The sequence below is a fragment of the Terrapene carolina genome, unplaced genomic scaffold, assembly GCF_002925995.2.
Source record: "Terrapene carolina triunguis isolate 2854851 unplaced genomic scaffold, T_m_triunguis-2.0 Scaffold89, whole genome shotgun sequence".
Classification (NCBI taxonomy): Eukaryota; Metazoa; Chordata; order Testudines; family Emydidae; genus Terrapene; species Terrapene triunguis.
Window position 1 is genome coordinate 9,030,636 of NW_020664440.1, and position 22,057 is coordinate 9,052,692.

The window sequence follows — 22,057 nt, forward strand, 5'->3', positions numbered from 1 at the left end:
TTACAAAGATCCCTCCTACAACGGCAGAGCAAATTAAGACCCTCAGAGACTTCAGGTTTGATTTTCCTCTGTGTTGTATAGTCATTTACACCTGTGCCACGTGGATGCAAAATGGTTATAGAACAGTCCTGTTCCGATTGGGCAGCATCTTAACAAGTGCAAAGTAGGTGTAAGGTGGCTATACAAAATGCAAGACAATGAAGGATAAGGTCCTTCATTGTTTTATATGCCAGTGAGGTCTGACTTGGGAATAATAGTTGATGCCATCAACTATGACATCCTTAGCCAAGGCCATGAGTGCGCCCCTTCTGAATTCTCCCTTCTGCTGTCATACTTTTGGGGGATACAACTGTGGGAAGACAGACTTTTACTTGAGCTACGCTTGGGACATTGCACTTCCTAGAGTGGAGCTTTGATTTTCTGAATGAGCATGTTATGGCAATTATTTAATTAGGAGAGTCCTTGCTCTTGGATCATCCCTTTACAACTGGGAGTAGCCGATTCTTTTGGAAGTATGAGTAAGGGATTTTATCGTGGTAGAACATGGTAAGGGACTCTTCCACCTTCTGGCTGCACCCAGTAATCCACAGATCTGTTTCTTGGCTTTGTGGTAAAGAAAGTGTAAGCACTTGCTGATGTATCAAATGTTGCCATCATTCCGTGCTTTGCTGGCTCTACGCCTAGTTCCTCTCAACTGGCATAGATTTGAATATGCTGAATACGCACTATATGTAGCTTATGCCTTTAAAAACAAACTGTGTATTTGTGGATAATCTAAGCACTCTACCCAGATGTACAGACACTCTTTTCTCAACCTATGTATTATATAATTTTAACATTAGCTTAATAATAAAAATTTTAAATCTGTTCTTATCAGCTTAATATCTGATATGTCCTTTATTTGAGGACTGTATATTAAATTGATTTTTGAAACAGGAGGCTGGAATAAGAGCTTGCTCTGTCCACAGCATGCATTGACCTGGTATTGCAGTGCCTCTGGGAACGGTGCATCTCCTTTTGGGGAGAATATTCTGGTTAGAAAAGCAGAAAGAGTTTCACTGTGAAGATGCTGATTTTGTATGGTTTCTTTAAAGCGGGAAAGTAAATACTTTCCTGGTGGACTGTTTTTTCTCTAAATAGACAACCTATTCTAAATTCTCAATTACTGAGGGACAATCTTCACTCATTGATATATTTTGCTTTCCGCCACCAACTCTCTGTATAACTTTTTTCATGAGTAATGTACCTGAATGCATGGATGCTAAACATCTAAACTGTATTCTTAAATTTATTCACCTAAATTTGGGTTATTGCTGATTATGCACTATATGTATCTTATGACTTTAAAAACAAACTTTGTATTTGTGGATAATCTAAGCACTCTACCCAGATGTACAGACACACTTCTCAATCTATGTATTATATAATTTTTTAACATTAGCTTTAATAAAATTTTTAAATCTGTTCTTATAAAAAAAAAAAGTATAAATGTCTCCTTAACCCTTTGTACCAGGGTCAGTAAGAAGTGATTGCCAGTCAGCAAAGGGTATATTAAGTACCATTAACCAATTTTTAAAGGTAGTTTTACCTCTTACACGCATGGTTTATGTGAAATGCTGCCTATGTCTACGTTCTGTCATTTGATTAGCTCCATAGCTACCAAACCAATTATTTGTTTCCCATGTTTATTGTAGGCTGATGCTTCTGGATCTCCTCCTTAAATCTGGAAAATCACTCACCTCCGAAGTTGTAGCGTAGTATCATTTAGGTGCATCACATTAAATCAGGTATCAACTGTACATTAAAATATGAAAGCTGAGTCAAAAATCATTTATCGAAGAGCAACAAAACAGTGGTGTGTTTTCAATGCACAGGTCCTCGAGCACATGCCCTTGCTAAATAACATACACATTACAGGAGGATTGAATTGAAGGCAGAAGCCCTGTCTTGACTCGCATTAGGAGATAGAATGGTCTCTGAAGTGCTACAGCAAGACTGATGAGGAAATAAATAGGATGGCTGTACTTCCGGGGCGACTAACAAACTGCAGACACCTTGATGGTCTGAAGTGATGCGTAGTGGTCACACAACCAGAACCACCATAATCTACTCCAACACAGACAGGGACAGTTTCTCTAGTCTACTAAGGCCACTTTACTCAAATGAGGCAGGTGGAGCATTCTGTTTTGCAGGGGTGGAAATCCTGTACCAGCTACCCCAACCCCACTGTAAGGGGAACAGGAGGGCGGCATGAAGTAGAGCTCTCAGCTACACCCAATATTCCACTGGGAGCTTCCAAAGGGGGATGACAACTAACTTGTACTGATGTCAGACAGCTTTGAATCGGGGAGATGCAACCTGCTGTCAGGGGCTCCCCCTTCTCCATTCCATCCAAGCTCCACACAGAAGAAATGGAGGAGCATCAAGACCACAATGTTCCTCTCCTGGGGGTCCATGACAGTGCATGGAAAGGTATTTGTTGAAGAGGCCAAGGTATTTCCCATCCCCTCTAACTTTAACACACTTTGCTTTAATACACCAGAACACAACTTGTCTCAGAACAGCGGAGCAGCAGAAAAGGAACTGATTGTTGGAAGATGAATGGCTCCCTTTTTCTCCTTCTGGGTCTGTATACACAACTGGTGGCAGACAAGTGTGAGAAACTCACACAAACTATAGGAATTCTTACCATAGACATTGACAAGTTGCATGGTGTTTCATAAAAATCACACTCTACATATATCTGACAAGCTTAAGAAGACCCTTGGGGGCACGTGCCTAGCAAATGCCTTGATGTTAGCGCCAAGAAAATTCCCCGTTATTCAGGTCACATCAGCTAAGAATCTGCTGGAAACTTGCGTTAGGGAGCTCTTCGTGTATGAACCATGGAGTTTCCTTAGAAATATATAAAAGTGTGTACTCTTTTATGGACCTACTTTTAGGGAACTTTGCTAATTTTGGTCTGTGATATATGTAATAGCAGTTTACATGGAATAAAAATTGAAGACCAAAGTGACAAAAATAATGCTATAATATTAAAATAAATCAAATGATATACTGCCATTATTCTGATACAGAATTTTTACACAGCAATATTAATACATGCACATGATAAGAAGTCAGGCGGCCCATTAGAATAGATTTTAGGGTTTCTTTTTAAATATAAACTACATTTTAATACATCGTTTCAGATGAGCAGCACGTTTTACGCCAGATTAAGTAACAAGTCGTTCTTCTCTTTGAACACTAAAACAACATATAGAATTCTTTGAACACTTTTTACACTTAGATGCTTTGGTTTAATGTGACAGTTTTAAAAAATGTAAAAGCTACACCTATTGGTTAAACTGTTAATGTAGTGATGCACCTAACCTACAAATACTATAATTACAATAAAGGTACCAAATTTAATCTAAATTGGCAGTCATCTTATGCTTTGCACTATACTTCTGTACAACACCCCCCCCCCCCACACACACACATCACATTTTTAATCAACTTATTCAAGTATAAAAATATTGGCCAAGAGTTACCAAGCGACAAATGATTTGGGAAGCTTCCATTTCTGGGCCCTGTCGTTGGGACATTTCAAAGGGGCAGGATTTCCAGAAAGTGCTATGAAATTGCCAGTCACTCCCCTTTAAGATATCTCCGTTTGGGCATCCAAAAATGGAAGCATCTGACATCAGTAGTCCCTTTTGAAAGTCTTGGCCATAACACCACAGTATCTCAATGTTTGTTTTCAACGTTTACGAGGCAAGAACGTACGTTAAAGAATTTCCTCTGGCAAATAACTTGTTCGTCACAATAACAAGGAAAAATGTAAATACATGAAGTGCCTGTTTATGGTTAAGAACTGTTCCTGCTAAAAAAAGACATCTTCGTTTCTGAACTCTGGTAAACATTTGAATCTGCTAGGAGATATCCGTAGGCAAGCCAAGTTAGGCCGACATGGGCAGGTGTGATGCATTCTTCTCCCAAGAAACGGGACCTGGAAGCAAGTATTGAAAAGGTCAGAAGTGACGAGAGGAAGCAGCGTCAGCACCAGGTAGCAATAGTACCCATTGGTATGCGGAGATGGAGGCAGTGACACGAGGTCATCTTTTCCTCCAATTTTATAAATAAGTCTATTGTAAAAATGCATTAACCTTAGTCATCAGGTCCCTGTTTTTCCATCTGTACTTCACACTGGTATCTGCATGCAGTGATCTAGATGGACTCCTGCCTTCATGACTCTTTGCTCTGTACTGCCATTACAAAGCAGCCACAAAGCAGCACAACTGGCCATAGGAAGATCACCCAACTGGAAAGAATTACCCGGTGGCATACAGCTCACGTAATGGCTTCTATGTGTCACCCCTGCTTCTGCCCCCACTATTCCCTGTGTCCAGCAATTCCTGGCTTCTGTAATGGCTTGTTGGCCTTAACAGTGCTCTAAATTATGTCCAGAGAACAGATAGATCAGGATTGGAGGAGTTCAATGGAAAACTTAAAAGCCACCTTTGTGCGCAATTTCAAGTTGTGCTGTGCTTTTCTTGCTGTGTATATCTATATTAAACTGACAAAAACCCAGCATTAAAAAAAAAAAAATGTTGCTTGTGCCATCTTAACTCACTTCCCTTGTGCATATGCATTATGATACAGTGTTTGGTTACATGATAACATACTCTTTTTCCACAGGATCCCTGCCTTATTCAGATCTAGCACGTATGAAATACCATTTTGCTAAGGCTTGCAATTTGGCCAAATTTGGGCATATTTTCATGGGGACAGCAAAAGGTACATCCCTGAGACAAAGGCCCTGCTCATAAGCCTGGGGCAGCGGCGGCTCCAGACACCAGCGCTCCAAGCGCGTGCCTGGGGTGGCAAGCTGCGGGGGGCACCCTGCCGGTCCCTGCGAGGGCGACAGTCAGGCAGCATGCCTACGGGAGGTCCGCCGGTCTCACGGATTCGGCGGCGGGTACGCCAAATCCACGGGACGGGGACCTCCCGCAGGCATGCCGCCGAAGGCAACCTGCCTGCCGTGCTTGGGGTGGCAAAAAAGCTAGAGCCGCCCCTGGTCTGGGGACACTCAGCTTTCCAAGATCACTAGATTTTTATTTATTTATTTATTTGTTTAAACAAAACACATTCCCCCCCCAGACTTATTCTTGGAAACAGCTGAAACATTTTGGCTGAAACCTTCCAAAAAGCTCAGCCTGAGGCAGACACCTGGCATGGGAAATTTCAGCCCAAGTAGTTAAAGTTTGACAAAGCTACAAGCAATTGAAAACAGGGTCTTACAAAGGGAAGTGTCAGGCAATGTTAATCCTAGGCAGTGCTACTAGCCAGGCCTAGAATACAGATCTGTAGATTTAGAACATAGGAACATCTTTTCCTTCCAGTTCTATTATTTCACAAAATTAAATGAAAGTAATTTGACTCTTTTCTGCCATAAAGCTCAAATATGTCCGTTGCATAAATTACAATCTAATATTTCTATTCTAGAAGTGCTCAGAGGGCTGTACAGATACATATGAAGACATTGGGGGAGGAGTCTCCTCTTACTTACACCAGTTTTATCTTATCCTAACTTATTTATATCAGTGGGAAAGGAGCTCAGACCCAGCGCCTGTGACCCAAAGAACCTGCAGCCTAAGAAATCCTGTTATGTGTCTCTCATATGTTACAGAAAAAGACTTGTCTTGGAATTGTTCTCTGCTATGACCTAGAGGTGTGTGTGAAAAAGAATGGGATTAATTTAAATGTAGAGTGAGTGAAACTCTCCAAAAGGATGATACAAACATATTCCTCGGTCTAAAAACTGAGCAACTCTCAAAACAGGTACTTACCACGTGATACTCTCATACTATCCAGAACCTAACCATGGGCCCAATTCCACAAGTGCAATCTCCAGTGAAGTCAAAGGGAATTTCATTGCCACATAGGACAGATTCAAACCCAAGGAAACCACCACTTGTATCCTCGTATGCTTGTCACTAAAACGGCACATTGCACTTGGCAATGGCCAATAAGGACAGAGGCAAGGGGAATGTGGCCAAGTAGCTAAAAAAATTATTAAAAAGTTGAAAAAATACATACAAAGCAGCTTAAAGGCACCTGTCTTGGCAGCAGTCAGTGACTGCGGGGAGGGCAATGTTCACCCTGAACTCTAGTGGTCTCCCCCAGTTTGACACTGAAGCCCAAGCAATTTAAATGTCCTGAGGGGACCACACAATTTCAAGGCCTAACCGAGCAATGTCTGCCAAGGAACCCACAGTGTGGGGAAATCCCCAGCTGGCAAAGGACCAGCATACATGGCTCCCATGCTTTCCCCGATGCCGACTGAGGAGAGAGGGAGGGTGAGTGGAGTGCAGTGCTCTCAGACTATGCCCAGTTGGCATATGGTCCCTGAGGAGCTTTTGCCAGTCAGCACAAGTTAGAGCAGGCCCTGTTCTAACCAGAGCTGGGGCAGAGCATCAGGGAGCCGTAATTGTCATCTGCTTTCCTTTCCCCCCCTTTATTAGGCTGCCTTGTGTCAGGGGCTGGAGCCACCCTTTACTAGGCACTTCCCTAGGCTAGGCAGAGCCCGTTTTCCCCCACAGCTCAGTAAGGAAGCAGGGAATAGATCAGCAACTCTCTCCTCCTTCTACCTGCAACATAGCAGGCAGCCAGCAGTGGAACTGCTTACCAGCTGCAGTCGGGAAGGAAGAGCAGCTGCTCAGAGCACAACTGGCTCACACCAGAGCTGCTGCTGACGCTGTAGGGGGAGTGGGATGCAGTTGGGAAGGCGGCGCCCACCGCTGCCTCCTCCAAGCCATGGGGCTGATTCAAACACTTCAATTTAAGAAAAATTACAAGGGGCAGCTCAGGGAGCACGTTTTCCATCCACAATCACGACATTTTCCACCTCATACAATTGACCTTAAGGGCCACACTTTAGTGTTCAGGGCCACAGATTGCACGGCATTGCCCTAAATAGACAGTGACTGATGCACTACAAACAGAGAGAGATCTGACAGGACACAGGGTGTACATATCTGGGTTGATCCTTAGTGAAACAACGGTTGCTGTACAGTAGGTATAGAAATAATAGTTTACTCATTTTATACATGGAAAAGTATGTTGGGGTGTGTGGGGAGATTAGTGTTTAATTTGGGAGGAAGGACTGATTAGAGCAATAGCCTAGTACAGGGGTCGGCAAACCTTTCAGAAGTGGTGTGCCGAGTCTTCATTTATTCACTTGAATTTAAGGTTTCGCATGCCAGTCATACATTTTAACGTTTTTAGAAGGTCTCTTTCTATAAGTCTATAATATAGAACTAAACTATTGTTGTATGTAAAGTAAATAAGGTGTTTAAAATGTTTAAGAAGCTTCATTTAAAATTAAATTAAAATGCAGAGCCCCCCGGACCGGTGGCTAGGACCCGAGCAGTGTGAGTGCCACCGAAAATCAGCTCGTGTACCGCCTTTAGCACGCATGCCATAGGTTGCCTACCCCTGGCCTAGTATTTAGGAAACCTGGGTTGTAGTTCCTGCTCTACCACAGACTACCTGTGTGATCTTGGGCAAATCAGTCTCTCTGTTCCCCATCTGTAACATGGGGGTAACACCACTGCCCTACCTCCCAGGGGTGTTGTGAGGATAAATATGATAAAGATTGTGAGGTGCTCAGACACTAAGCAAATGGGGGATGGACTTTAGATAGAAACTAAGGCCGGGTCTGCAGGGCCGCCCAGAGGATTCAGGGGGCCTGGGGTCTTCGGTGGCTTCTTCCATCAATGACATTACCACCTCTTTGGAGGTGGATGCACTACAGCCATGGGAGAACCCCTTCCGTCGCTGTAGTGAGCGTCTACACTGAAGCGTGGACGTAGCCTAAGGAGCAGTTTTCTGCAGTAAGTGAAATGCTTTTAGTGGTCTCAGAACAGTTGCTCACAGTCAGGAGTCCACCACACAAACTCAGCACGTGTTATTTAACACAGGTGAGAGTTTCCGCCCAAGTGAGCGCAAGGCTAATCTTTCATGAAGACTAAATTGCCTCGCAATGTAGGTTAGTCTTTGCAGAGCGCGTTTAAATTCAATGGCAAAAGAGTGTGGGAAAGTATAAACTGAAGGTGTGTGGTTGTAAACTTCAGTGACTAACTATAAACCAGATCTGGATATTCCTCTTTATTAACTGTACCACTGTGTACACTCAGCTAAAGACTATAGAGGACATTATAAATTATTATAATAATAATAATAAACTCGTTGAACAACTAGGTCCTGATTCTCATTTACAGTGAAGATTACGTACATCCCTCTGTTAATGTAAAGGGGCCTTAAAATGGGAGTAAATGACATTACTTAGTGCAATCTGGTTCCTAATACCCTTAAATCTTCCAGTAAGGTATCTTTTTAGCTAGACTGAGACCTGTATTTCCTTTCAGAAAATGAATTGCAGGCACAAAGTTGTGCCTACAATCAGCTAGTTAGAGATACAACTAATTTGTACTGCACTCACAGATCTGAAATTAAGATCTTCCACACATGGCTATTCTTAGGTCACATATTTTCTTTGGCATGACCTTCAAGACCACCAAGTTTTAAAATTATGGTCTCAAACCTGTTGGCAAAACCACTTTCAAAATGAATATATGGTTCTGATTTCATTCTATGTCAATTTCTCTCCCACCAACTTCAACAAAAGGACTAAACCCTAACCAAGTTTAGCTCAATGTATATAGTTGTAAGTAGTATTTTGGGTTACGTGGATGCTGTTGACTATGCTTGGAAAAGACTTGGATCGTGCTATTAGATTTGCAAGTAAGGTTAAGCATTGTGACAAGATATTCCAATGTGGCTTGTACTGTATACAAATATCGGTCAGAGCCAGATGTTCAGTCATATGTTTTTGAGCATCAGTTTAGTAAAGGTAGCCTTAAATGAGAGTTCTCAAATGCAGTTTTTACTTTTTTGGAAACCAATATTGTTTTAAATGGCTTTTTGTGGCATCAATGGATCTTTAAGAGTAAGAGCACCACTGGCATTGCTGTGGAATATCAGGGAATGCGCTCCAATGAATATACCAGGTGCCTACTGATGTTGTTATTATTTGTGTGACTACTGTAGTTCTTACTCACTAGAGTAGTTCCACTGAAGCTACTGGCACTTACTTGTATTATCAAGGACTACTTGCATGAGGAAGTGCATCAAGAGTTGGGCCCTGGAACTGTGAAATACTGTTTCTATCAAATAATGCAAAAGAAAAATGTACAGTACTTTTGACCTTGGGTTTTCTTCAGAATAATTTTGACAGTAATATATTTCTTTACGTATGTTCCTTCAATGCTGTTTCCATAAAGGAGCAAACTGCTGGGTATTGTAACTGACACTACAGATCCCTGCGTTTTTACCATGTATAATTTTTTTATGCAATTTGACTTACAACAAAATATATTCACATTTATTTCTGCCTTGTCAGTTTCAGTATCATAAGAACCGCCATTAGTACATACTAACTTTATTACTCAAAGGATGACATTCTTCTCCCAAGTCGCCCATTGGCGTGCACATTCGGAGACTGCGAATCCAGAGACTAACAGCGCAGCACATGCCACCCCCACACTGTAGATCCCTGTCGCAAGCCTGAAGTTTAATAAACAGATAAATAGTATTAGGCAAACAAAAGCACTCCAAAAATAGCACAGTCCACTGCTTTTTGCTACACTTTTATGTAGGAACCTTACAATACATTGAAAAGATTGCAAGCTACAATGGCTCATTTAACATTTATAACGACAGAATCTAGACCTGTATGTTTAAACAAGCCATGACTACGTAGGGGATCTGGATCAGGGCTGAAGGATCAACTCTGCCACCAGCTACCCCCATGTATATGTGGGGGGTAAAACTGGAATTAGTCTACAACCCCCATTCAGGAAAGCTTCCCAAAATGCTGTGCTGAATAGTGATGGACGTAAGCGTATGCTGATGTTCTTTCTAATTCATGGCCTGAGGGATTTGACTAAGTGTAAACGGAGTAAAGTGTGCCAAATAGATAAGTAGCCCTGTCTTGAAGAGAAGCTAATGCTGAGAAATTCATAAATGAATTTAAAGATTTTTAAATCACTTTTCCTTCTAGATTCTAATGCTAGTATTTTATGATTGAGTGCCTTTGCAAATGTAAGACTGTATTATACTTTTATCACAAAAGTCCTCTTGGAACTAGATAAAATAAAAGCGTAATCAGGGATGTTATGATTATTATCTAGACCATATTCTGCATCTAAATTAAAAGGGGTTTTTAGTATTTAAGAGAGTAGCTTGGCATAAACAGTCCACACCCAGATAGGTGTTGATGTGAGCTGTAGAAGGAGGGGCTGTCCCTTGTAAATTTCAACCATTGGTTTAAGGCATACTTGTATAAACACAATTGTTTGTACATTTTGAAAACCAAAAATTTAAGAGCAAGTGAAACGCTGGGGTTCAGAAGTGAATTACTATACATGTTTATTCCTGTTAAAATACATTTAAAAAAACACCCCAAAAAGATTATAAGGATTTTAATTATACCATTATAGGGCCAAATCCCATTCTACTTGCTCAAGTGAGGAGTATCACTGAAGTAATGGGCCTCATCACATAACTAAGGTAAACTGAATCTGACCTCTTTTTTCCCCTCTCCTCCTTCCCTCCCCCTTCCCCCCCAGTATCTGACAGCAGGACTGACAGGCAAAAAAGGGTTCTGATCAATTGTCTCAAACAGGCAAACTGAGAACAGGATGCATAAGGAATCTTAATTGATCTGAGGGAGACATTACCGTCTATTGAAACAAACTCTCATTTTAGAAAAAAGTGCTTAAGTATCTTATACTGGGATTTACATGATAAATGCCATTCTATGTACTCCCCCAGGTAAATATTATGCCATTTCAAACAGCAGAACTCACATCAAAATACATATTTACTGAACAGATAGTAACTTAGAAAAAGCTCTTGGGGCTAGGGACGAGCAATGAAATAGCATATGTAACCAAAATGTGTAGCACTCACATTAAAATATATATTTAATAAATTCAGCAGCTGTTACAAACCAGCCTAAAGACATACTTACCCAAAAGACTAGTCCAACTCTAAAACTGCTGTTAGAACCTCTCAGGTAGATAATGTCTGTTTTCTAACCTTCCATAAACAACAAAATAAATCTACTTGTCAAATTCTGCACTAGTGACACTGGGATAAAGCCACAATAACGCCACTGATTCAAAATAAGTTCTTTTGGCTTTACAGCAGAGTTTAGCAGTGGTGCAACCACATGCAAAAAGTTTGAGGACGGAGTAGTCTGAGAACGCATTGGGTTTACAACCCCACTGAGGTGCACATAAACAAGACAATTTAAAAAAGGGGAGGGGCTTTCTCTTCGTTCTCCTGTTGTCCTGTCTCTGGAATTTGGTCCTTGTTTTTTGTATACAAAATTAAATTATTAAGTCTGTCATTTGAGGCGGGGGGGGGGGGGGGGGGGGGGGGGTGGGGGGGACGCCCCCCACACTGCCACTGCATAGAATCAAGGTTTAACTAGCTTGGCATGTCTGGGTGCTTATCAGGCCCATCTTGTGCTGGTGCATTTTGAATTAATCAAACACATGCAAGTTTACAGCATTCATTGCCCTGGTCTTGTGAACGTTGTACAGCTGGCAGTGCTTTCCCAGAAGGCAGGGAAACTCATGCTGTGGTGATCTAAAATCTGCTTCTGAACATGAACAACAGGCTGTACATTTGACTACCATGCTACTCTTCATGGGTCATATTCTGGCACCCATGCTCACCCTGAGTAGTACCTTACTCCCCAAGGAGTCCCATTCATTTCAGTGGGACTACTGGCAGAGTGAGGTGTTACTCAGTGTCAGTAAGGGTGGCAGAACCTAGCCCTGAAACACCACTGAATACATTCTAAATAATAATGACACTTAATAACTTATTGTGTTAGTCAATATTCCTTTTCAACCTGATCTTCAGCTATTTACTCTGGAACCCACTGAAGGTTTTCCCTCTAATAATTCAATTACATTGTCCCAAATCCTAAAAAGGGATGGCCCCTCCATTCACTTTTTAGCTCCCCACTTTCTCTTATCTCCAACCTTTAACTGATACCAATATTCCCCATATTTGGGGCATAACGCTGTGGTTACTTAATGACATTCCTACTCCTCAGTCCACGTTCAACTAAATTCTTGTGGAAAACCCTGGTAACTTTCTGTACGCTTTATTTGTGATTTAGTGTCTGAACCAAAGTCCATTTAAGTTAAAGGAAAGACCCTCCCTGACTTCAATAGGCTTTGGATCAAGCCCTTAAATCAGACATGCCAAACCCGTGAAAAAAAAACAACAACACAGAAATTGGGCTTGTTTTTGGCTTAATTAGCGTGAGTTGCTTGTTGGCTAGTTTTTGGCTTGTAGCTTCTTTTTTTTTTTTTTTTTTTGATCAGCTCCCGGCAAGCAGGGGCAAGGGGGAGAAGAGAGTCAGGGGTGCACAGCGGGCCCACCACAGTCCCAGACGGCACGCCAGGGGGATCTAGTCACCTAGAAAGTTGGGGTTCTTAGGGATTGCCTTGTTTTGAAATGGGATTAGCTTGAGTATGTCTTATTGTGAAAGTCGGGGTGCTTATTTACCGCAGGAAAGTTGGCACTTGTGCCTTAAATCTGCACAAGGAGTAGTATTCACAATGCTCATGCATGCTGAGTGAACACTAAAAAGAAAAACTAACAAAGCATTCACCCAGTGTATGAGTATTTCACATAACCAAAAGTACAGGGTAAAGGGATGAGTAAAAATGCACTTTGGTTTCAAGCAAATAGCATTTTATAATTCTAATACACTTTTCTGTTCTAATCCATTTAGTCCCTGCCTACTATTCTGTTCTTCATTATTAGCTTTTTTACTGGGGTTTTTAATGTTTTAAAGGTGTAGCTAAGACTTTATTGGCAAATATTTAGACTGGACCTACAGCGTATCCGGAAATATTCTTAATGTAAAGAGATTTTCAAATTCTCAAATATTTCAAAACTTCTTCACAGTTTCTCATGTGCAAGTAAACAAGTTCTGAACCAGTCTTCCTGTTGATTAGACCAGAACCTTGGAAAACAATGAAATATCTGTTGCCATGAATACAATTTCTAAATGGTTACATTATGTACTGAAAATAGACTTTAAGATGTCCAAAGAATGTAAATGCTTAACTATTAACCTAAAGCAAACATTGAAAAAGAACAGTTTTTACTTTAAAATAATCTAACAATTTTCATTTAAACAATATTAGAAAAATTGTATTTTTCACCCCAAAAGTATATTCTAATAAAAAATAGCAATGAACAATTCGCTATCAACTCATGGTCAGTTCAGGAAAGAAAAAAAAAAAAGAGCGAGAGAGACAGCAAAACAATGAGAAAAAAAAAACCTTTAAAACAGAAGCAAAACAAAAAATAAAAAAAATAAAAAAAAAAAAAAATAAAAAAAAATAAAAAATAAAGGAAAAAAAAAAAAAAAAGAGCGAGAGAGACAGCAAAGCATTGTGTTTTCGGAACCTTTTAAAGCAGGTGCATTTCAACGGATGAAACCAATAGAATGATCTCAAAATGAATTTAAAGGACATTAAGCCTGTACAAACATTAGACATTTTTAACATCAATATTTAAACTGGGCAATCGGAGACAAGTTATAGGGGTAGAATGAATGGACAGTAGAGTTTTTAAAACTCTAAATACATTAACACACAATAAACCCTCTCTTAAATAACCATTCAAGGGATGAATAATATTGGCTTCTTAACAGAGATAGTCTTCTAATAATGCTAATTCTCTTAAGTATGATTGAGGATAGGTTTGGGAGATTGGTCCTGCTTTGAGCAGGGGGTTGGACTAGATGACTTCCTGAGGTCCCTTCCAACCCTGATTTTCTATGGTTCTATGAGATCTTTTAGGGACAATAGGATGTTAAATGATCAAGTTTCACTGCATATTAAATGTTTAAACTGGAAAGTCCTGTGGCTAATTCTTTCAAGGGACACGCAGTCTACAAATCTCAGATATAACTTCAAGGGGGAAACTGACAGCTGTCAATCCATCTGCTGGAAATAAGCTAAAGAGCTGAAAGGAGGTGGATTTCCTTGTGAGAAAGTGAAATCTTGTGGTAAGTTATGCAAGAAGAAAAGCAAAATCAAATGGGGGCATTAACTGTTACTGGGAATCGGCTCCGGCCCCTGCTTTTCATTTTAAGTAGTTACCAATAAAACGTCAGTTGCAACTAGTGCGAAATGTCCCACCCAGGGCCAATCCGTCTGGGCTAAAACTAGCACCTCCATCCCGCAGATCTTCAGAGATCTGCGTGAGGCAAGACCGCAGGGTGGGACCCTGGGCCTGGACACAGCTTGGGGGTGAAGCTCAAACCAAGGGCAGGGATGTTCACCATTCAGAAAAGTCATTTCATCTCCTTTAGCAAAGCGCTTCCTGCCCTACAATAACTCCCCACCTGGTGCAGACCAGGCGCGGGCACCTTTGCACTGAGAAAGGCCAGTGAGTGTGCAATAACACCCGGCCAGGTGGGGGCAGAAAGGAACTTCACGGGGAACAGAATAAGGGCTCTGCTTGCTCCCGATGCAGCAGCTGCTGGCAGAATGCAATGTGGGCAGGTTTGGCACCCAGCACCCACACGGTGTAACTGGAGAGACCCCATTACCTCATAGCCCCCCAGCACATGGGACTATTCACCCCCAGAGAAACCCCCCAACACCAGGGACCACTGATCCTCAACCATCCCCAGAGACCCCCCAGGACATGGGACTGTTCCCCGCGCCCATAGAAACCCCCAATCATCCCTGCAGGGATCCTCAGTACCTGGGACCACTAACATCCACAGAGACACCCCCAGCACTTGGGACTGTTCATCCCATAGGAACCCCAAACCACCCTGCAGAGACCTCCAGTACCTGGGACCACTGGCACACACCCAAAACCCCAGTAGGACCACTCACCCCCAGAACATCCCCAGCACCTGGGACCATGAACCTCTCACCCCCCAGACACTCCCAGCACCTGGGACCACTAGCCCCCATAGAAAGCCCCCAACACCAGGGACCACTGATCCCCAACCATCCCCAGAGACCCCCAGGACCTGGGATCATGAACCTCCCACCCCCCAGACACTCCCAGCACCTGGGACCACCCACCCCCGGGACCACTGGAACCCCCCCAGAGACCCCCAGCACCTGGGACCATGAACCTCCCACTCCCCAGAGACCCCCAGCACCTGGGACCACTCGTCCCCTTGCCCCCCGTCCCAGGAGCCGGCTCAGCCCTGCCCCGCTCCCAGCTGAGCGCGCCTCCCCGGGAGCGCCGGGCGGCGGAGGGTCGCTCCTCCGCGGGGCCGCCGGAGCCGGGCGCTGGGCGGGCTCCCGTGTCCCCCCGGACGCCCCGCGGCTCTCACCCCGGTGATGACCGCGGCGTCCCCCGCGGAGAGCAGCAGCAGTAGGAGGGGGGCGCAGCGCATGGTGCCCGGTGCCCGGTGCCTGGCCGCGCTGGGGCTGCGCCGGGAGCGGGGTCCGCCCCGAGGGCAGCGGCGGCGGCAGCTGAAGGAGCAGAGCCGGGAGCTCGGGCCGCTCCCGCCGTTATAAAGCTCGGGGCTGCCATTCAAAGGCAGCGTGAGTCACCCACCCGCCCCGGCAGCGCCGCCGGGAGAGCCGGAGAGGGGGAGAGACCGGGGGGGGCACTCCCACAGGGGGCAGGGGGAGCGACACACCCACCCACTGGGGGCAGAGGGAGCGACATAGCCACCCACCCACTCACAGGGGGTAGGGGGAGCGACACACCCACCCACCCACCCACTGGGGGCAGGGGGAGCGACATACCCACCCACTCACAGGAGGTAGGGGGAGCGACCCACCCACTCACTGGGGGTAGGGGGAGCGACACACCCACTCACCCAACCGGGGGTAGGGGGAGCGACATACCCACCCACTCACAGGAGGTAGGGGGAGCGACCCACCCACCCACTGGGGGTAGGGGGAGCGACATAGGCACCCACTCACACGAGGTAGGGGGAGCGACCCACCCACTCACTGGGGGTAGGGGCAGTGACATACCCACCCACAGGGGGCGGGAATGGAGAGAAGCACACCCACCCACCCCCGGGGGAAGGGGGAGTGACACACCCACCCACTCACTCACTGGGGACAGAGGGAGCGACACATCCACCCACCCACAGGGGCAGGGAGAGCAACATACCCACCACTGGGGCAGAGGGAGCAACACACCCACCCACTCACAGGGGCAGGGGGAGTGACGCACTCACTGGGGGCCCGGGGAGCAGTGCACTGGTACAGAGAGGGTCATGAAGTGGCACGCACAAACACACGAAACCGACACACAGGTTGATGCAGAGTCACACAGGTGCTGATAAGAGAATTGTGTAGGGGTGGGACAGGACAATGCACACAGATGACACGGCACAGAAAGGGAGGAATGAAGGCCAACACATTGGGCTACATGTACAGTGACGAGAGGCACCCACAAGGGGACAGATGCAAACACGGGACGCAAACACATGAGTACAAGATATACACACACACTGTCATAGAGGCGCACAGGTGTTAAATGTGATGGCTAATGGCTAGTCCACATAGAGGATAAAGAGCCTGGTATCAGTTTAGGGGCCTGTTTTTGGTAGCTGAGGGCCCAGGATTCTACCCCAGCTGGTAGCATGTGTATGTGGGGGGAAAGGGGGCTCGTTAGACACAAGACATTCATTCAGGGAGGCACTGGGCAATACACATCCAGTCAGGCCCTATCTGTGATTTGCCATTTGTAGTAACTGGAGCTGCACTGGTGCTGACTTGCATGTCCAAGTTTTGCCAGTGTCAGTGCAGCTGTAGGGAGGACTCTCACACACCCTCCCTCTCGCTCAACGGTTTTTCTGAAACAACAATATTTGGGGATTGTTTCCTGAATGCATTCATCTTATCTCCACTATGTCTACACTACCACTTATGCTGGTTTCAGAGTAGCAGCCGTGTTAGTCTGTATCCGCAAAAAGAACAGGAGTACTTGTGGCACCTTAGAGACTAACAAATTTATTAGAGCATAAGCTTTCGTGGGCTACAGCCCACTTCTTCGGATGCTGGTATAATTGATGTCATTAAGGGGTGTGAATAAGCCACCCCTGCACTACGTAAGTTACACCGACCTAAGTGCTGGTGTAGACAGCGCTATGTTGGTGGGAGAGCTTCTCCCGCCGACATAGCTGCCGCCACTCCTTGAGGGTGGATTAATTAAGTCGACTGGAGAGCTGTCTCCTATTGGCTTAGAGCAGCTACAGTAGAGACCTTAAAGCGGCACAGCTAACTATTCTAAATAGTAACTCAGGAGCCTTAGGAAAGCACTCTCTCTCTCTCACTCACATTGTCCCCCTTTTTTTCTCCTCTCTCTCCATTTTCCTTCCCTCTTTCCCTGGCCCTTTTCCTCACTTTTGCCCCATTGCTTCCTCCCTCACTACCCCACTCTTCTCCTCTCTACACTTTTTCTGCCTCTATGTCCCCACTTGTTCTCTATTGTTCTCTTTCCCCGTTCCCTCCCTCTGACTCCTTGCCCTCTCCCTTTGTATTCCCATTTGCCTGTCGCCCATTGGGCTGTGTTCTTTCAGATTTCTCAGACTCTCCATTTGCAAACAGGAAGGCTGATCCATTGCTATGCCCACATTTGCATGATTCTTAAAGCAGTCATTCTTTGACTTCAGTGATTTTAAATACAGTTGAGGGGGAACATATAACACACTTACTGTCTCAATGTAATCTGGTGTAGTCCAATTCTGGTCAGGATCTGTCAAATCAATTTGTTGGACTGTGTCCCCTAAGGGGGTCAGTCTGTCTGGCAGCGTTTTCATTACGAACTTGGGTGGCTTTTTTGGTGTTTAGAACTTGGTCATAAAAATGCAGGGAGGGCAAATATGGTCTCAGTAAATAAAGTCTTATTCCAAGAATGATTTAAAAGCAAATTGGGATCAGCCATTTTTGAACTGCAACAAAATGTTGCGAATCATTGAACCAATTCTTCAGCTGACGTAAATGTGCATAGCTCCACTGATATTAGGGCCACTTGGCACCAGCTGAAGATCTGTCCCATTATTTTTGGTATCCTAGAAATTTAAAACTGGCTGATTTAATGAATGAATGACTATTTTTGTAGTTCAGATGTCCAGCATTTGGAGCGTCAGACTAGCTATTTGAACGCCAAATCTGTTGAGCCTTCCAAAACCCAACAAACTCCCGATCAATTCCAGAGGGGAGAAGGGAAGAATTTTATCATGTCTCTTGTGGAGTCAGTGTTTTCTTTTAAAATATATTCATTTACAATTTGGTGTGAATTTTATTGCTCTGCGAAAGGTTCCCAGTTACCAGCCCTAAAGGTTGATATTATATCCATGGAACAGCTACTCATCTATCCCATACTACCCTATAATGTCCCTCCAACTATGCTCTGCTGGGAACATATCTAGGAGTAAGTGGATAGTTTAAGGCCATTCATTTCTTGGCCTCTTAGTGAGTCTACTGACAAGGGTGCTAATTAGTGCCAAATTTGATAGGGTCACATATCCAATGGGACATGGAGTGAAATCATGCCATTCATTTCAGATAGGATGTTAAGCAGCTATGATATATTACCAACTGTTGGTTGCTACTGAGTTGTGCTGGATCTGGATTGGTGATCTAGAGGTGAAAGGCTCTATATACACCACTACAAATTCCCTGCATCAGTAATTTCTTGAGAGTGCAAGTTAAGAACTATTTTGTTTGAAGAAATGAACTCGGTGCAAAACTATATGGGGTTTTAGTTCATCACAAAGCCATAATTTTGAATCAAATTAAATTAAAAGTTTGGTGCCTTTCAAAGTAAAAGGATTTACCATTTTATGACTAGTATTTAGTCAGCTTTCCAAGGAAGAATGCCTGGACACCCGTTGACTTCAATGGACCATAGAGGCTAGCATTATATCTTTCCAAACCTCTGGACAGATTTGCTGGTTCCTTTCCTTGTCCATGTCTAACCTCACAGCCAGTACTGCCCTGCTGTTCTACAGTAGAGAAAAGAAGTACCTGCAGCATACTTATTTCTCTCTCTCTCCCTCTTTTTTTTAAACCAAATATCTGCTTATCCTGTAATTTCTTTGCATTGTCCTCTAACTACTAACATCTGGAAACAGTATCATTTTACAGCACCAATCAACTATAAATGACATAAAATTTACAGAAAATGTTAATAAAAGAATATGTTTCCACACCACCAATCTCACAAAGCATGTCAGAACTTCAAAGTCCTTTTATTTCTTAAAATCAGTCTTGAAGAAGAGCCTTGTACTAGTTCTTGTTATTTTAAGCATTCTGGATGGCCCTCAGTCAGCACCTCTGGAACATGTGGTAATTCTTACAGTAGTGGTGTCATAGGGCATGGCTCCTTTCTCTCCTTCTCCCCGCAGAAACTGGATAGACTCCAGTGGTTGTGCCTTCACCATATTCTTTTATTTTAAGTTCCCTCTACCATTTCTACAACCATTCCCATGCAACAGTCTATTTACAGTGCCGACAACACTTTTGGCCCTCTTCCTAGGACCTGAGGGGAACAGAGGCCTCTCTCCCTTGAGGCCTCCATGGTACTGAGCTCAACTAGTCAGTCCGTCCGTCCGTCCGTCCGTCCGTCAGTGTGTGTGTGTGTGTGTGTGTCTCTCCCTCCCTCCCCCCCCCCCCCCCCCTCTCCCCCCCCCCCCCCCCCCCCACACACACACACTTTTGGGGCTTCCTTCCTGCCTCTTTATCCATCTTAGGCTGAGGGGGTAATTGGCTCCTTAGACCTTCCAGCCAGTTAGCCTGATTTTTCTCAGGAGAAACTAATTAACATCTGAGTGATCAGAGTGTATGCTCATCTGTTCCCACCCTGCACTCTGTCACAAGTGGAGTCTCAGCTTGAGGAATAACACAAATACCTCCATAGTGTCCTTAGCAAAGGATCTCTCTGTGCTACTTCCTTCTGCCCTGAGTATAATGCTATAGTTTGATCCACTTGAAGACACATGCTACATACATTCAAGTTGGGAGTTTCAAAGAAGCCTAAAGGTACCCAACTTCCTAATGCCTTTAAAGTCCTTTGAAATTCTGCCCAGAAGGCCATGATACTTCCATGACTTATCTTTTTATTTAACCCTGCTTGCGTTTTACATCACTCTCAGCAATCCATTAAACAGCAGCTTTTTTAATCACAAAACCTCTAATACCAGAATTGGGAATACCATCCTAAATTAATAATGATACTTTTAAATGTGACACAATAAGTTATTGTTAGTCTAAAAGATCTCAATTGCTTTTAGAAACCTAAGCGAAACTCTTATTTTTAGATTTTCAATGCAGTTGGTAACTGTCTTTTTTTAAATTCTTCTATAAACTTCAGTTTTACTGAAAGCTAATTGTCTATGAGTAGGCACTCTAATTATTTGGTCTATTCAAGTGATAATGTGCAACAAAGTTTACAGATTTCTAAAGAATAAGAATACGAATATATCAGTTATCTAAAAAGACTATTTTCTCATTAAAGAAATAAGTAAATGCATATAATACAATACAAGACACGAACATTAACTTTTTGTCCTGAAAGCTCGGTTAATAACTAATGTGTCTAATTTGTTTGATCTTTCTTTCACACTTAGTACAAAACAAAGGTCTGAATTCATCAAAGCTTAGTCCAAGTTCTGTGGGTTCTAAACAGGAAGAATAGTCATGTAAATCAGATGCTTATGGGGATTAGTGTAGGGTTATGAACAAAGTCACTAGAATATTATGTACCTTTCCCTAGCACTGCGTATAAGACATTTTTCCCCTGAAAGCAAAATGGTCAGCTGATTGCTAACCAGGAAGCTCAGAGATGGCCCACTGAGGCAAAGATACACTCGCCACCCTAGGCAATTTGGGGTGCAGTCATTCTAGTGGAACATTCCTTGAAATACAGAACAGTGGGATATACTGTATTGCTACAGCCTATGCCCTTCTTCTTCAGCGCTTTGGAGCCTTGCATTTTCTCTGCATCTGTATGAAGAATCAATAGAGCTGGTTGAAAAATAGGGTGGGATTTTTTTGTGAAAATGTAGGGAAAAAATAGTTTGTTTTTGCTGACATTTTCTGTGGGAAAATATAACATTTCATCTACATATTTTGGCTGAAAACCAAAATATTTAATTTCAAACTGGCTCCAGGGTGTCTCACAGGAATTGTAGGTCAGGTCTTATATTCCCGTTGTGTTCTTTGGGCTGGACCTTCTAACTCAGTGATACTCAGACCTGAATGGTTCAGGAGCCAAATTAGCGATCAACATTACACAAAAGAGCCACAGTAGTGTAAATTCATTGTTTCATTTAGTATAGTACTATTCATATTCAGTATGATGGGAAATATTTAATGTGTGTGTGTATATATATATATGTGTTATTCTCACAGCAAATAAGTTAATAACTTAGTGCAAGTTGATAACTTCATTGGTTATTAACATAGTAAAGGCATCCTGGTTGGTTAATAATTATATCACACAGTGTTTTAATATTGTTTGTTGTAAAGAGCTGCAGGAGATACATTAAAGAGTCACTTGTGGCTCGTGAGCTGCAGTCTGAGTATCACTGCTCTAACTGGACTACATCACCCATGAGGTACCACAGCCAGGAACACCTATGATGCACCCTTTCCCCACACCAAGAGAACCACAAGTGTTGCATCATGGGAAATGTAGTCCAATCTGAGGTCTTAGTCTATGGTGTAGAATGGGAGCATAAGGCACTCAAACTGCAATACCCATGAAACACCATGGTGCCATTCTGAATTTAAATATTTTTGGACAAAATATTTCAATTTTTCTGATTAAATATTGAAAATTTCTGCAAAAAGCCGGCACTTCTTGTGAAAAATGTAGTTGAAAACCCAATTTTCCATTAAAAAAAAGTTTTAGCAGAAAATTTTGAACCAGCCCCAGAGCAGAGAAACTTTTGAGGGTGATAAAAATAGCAAATTCCTGT

The 22,057-nt window shown here is 43.3% G+C and overlaps 1 protein-coding gene and 1 non-coding gene across 2 annotated transcripts; one reads left to right on the forward strand and one right to left on the reverse strand.

Moving 5' to 3' along the window:
* Positions 1–826: 826 nt before the first annotated feature.
* On the forward strand, positions 827–1,016 carry LOC112115916. Its single transcript, XR_002908864.1, has one exon. It is a non-coding gene; the product is annotated as a U2 spliceosomal RNA (small nuclear RNA).
* Positions 1,017–3,865: 2,849 nt separating this feature from the next.
* PROK2 (prokineticin 2) lies at positions 3,866–15,505 on the reverse strand. Its single transcript, XM_026650500.1, has 3 exons — positions 15,443–15,505; positions 9,484–9,609; positions 3,866–3,991 (listed from the first exon to the last, which is right to left on the reverse strand). Exons 1-3 carry the CDS (start codon positions 15,503–15,505, stop codon positions 3,866–3,868), a joined length of 315 nt encoding a protein of 104 aa, XP_026506285.1.
* Between the last annotated feature and the right edge of the window lie 6,552 nt (positions 15,506–22,057).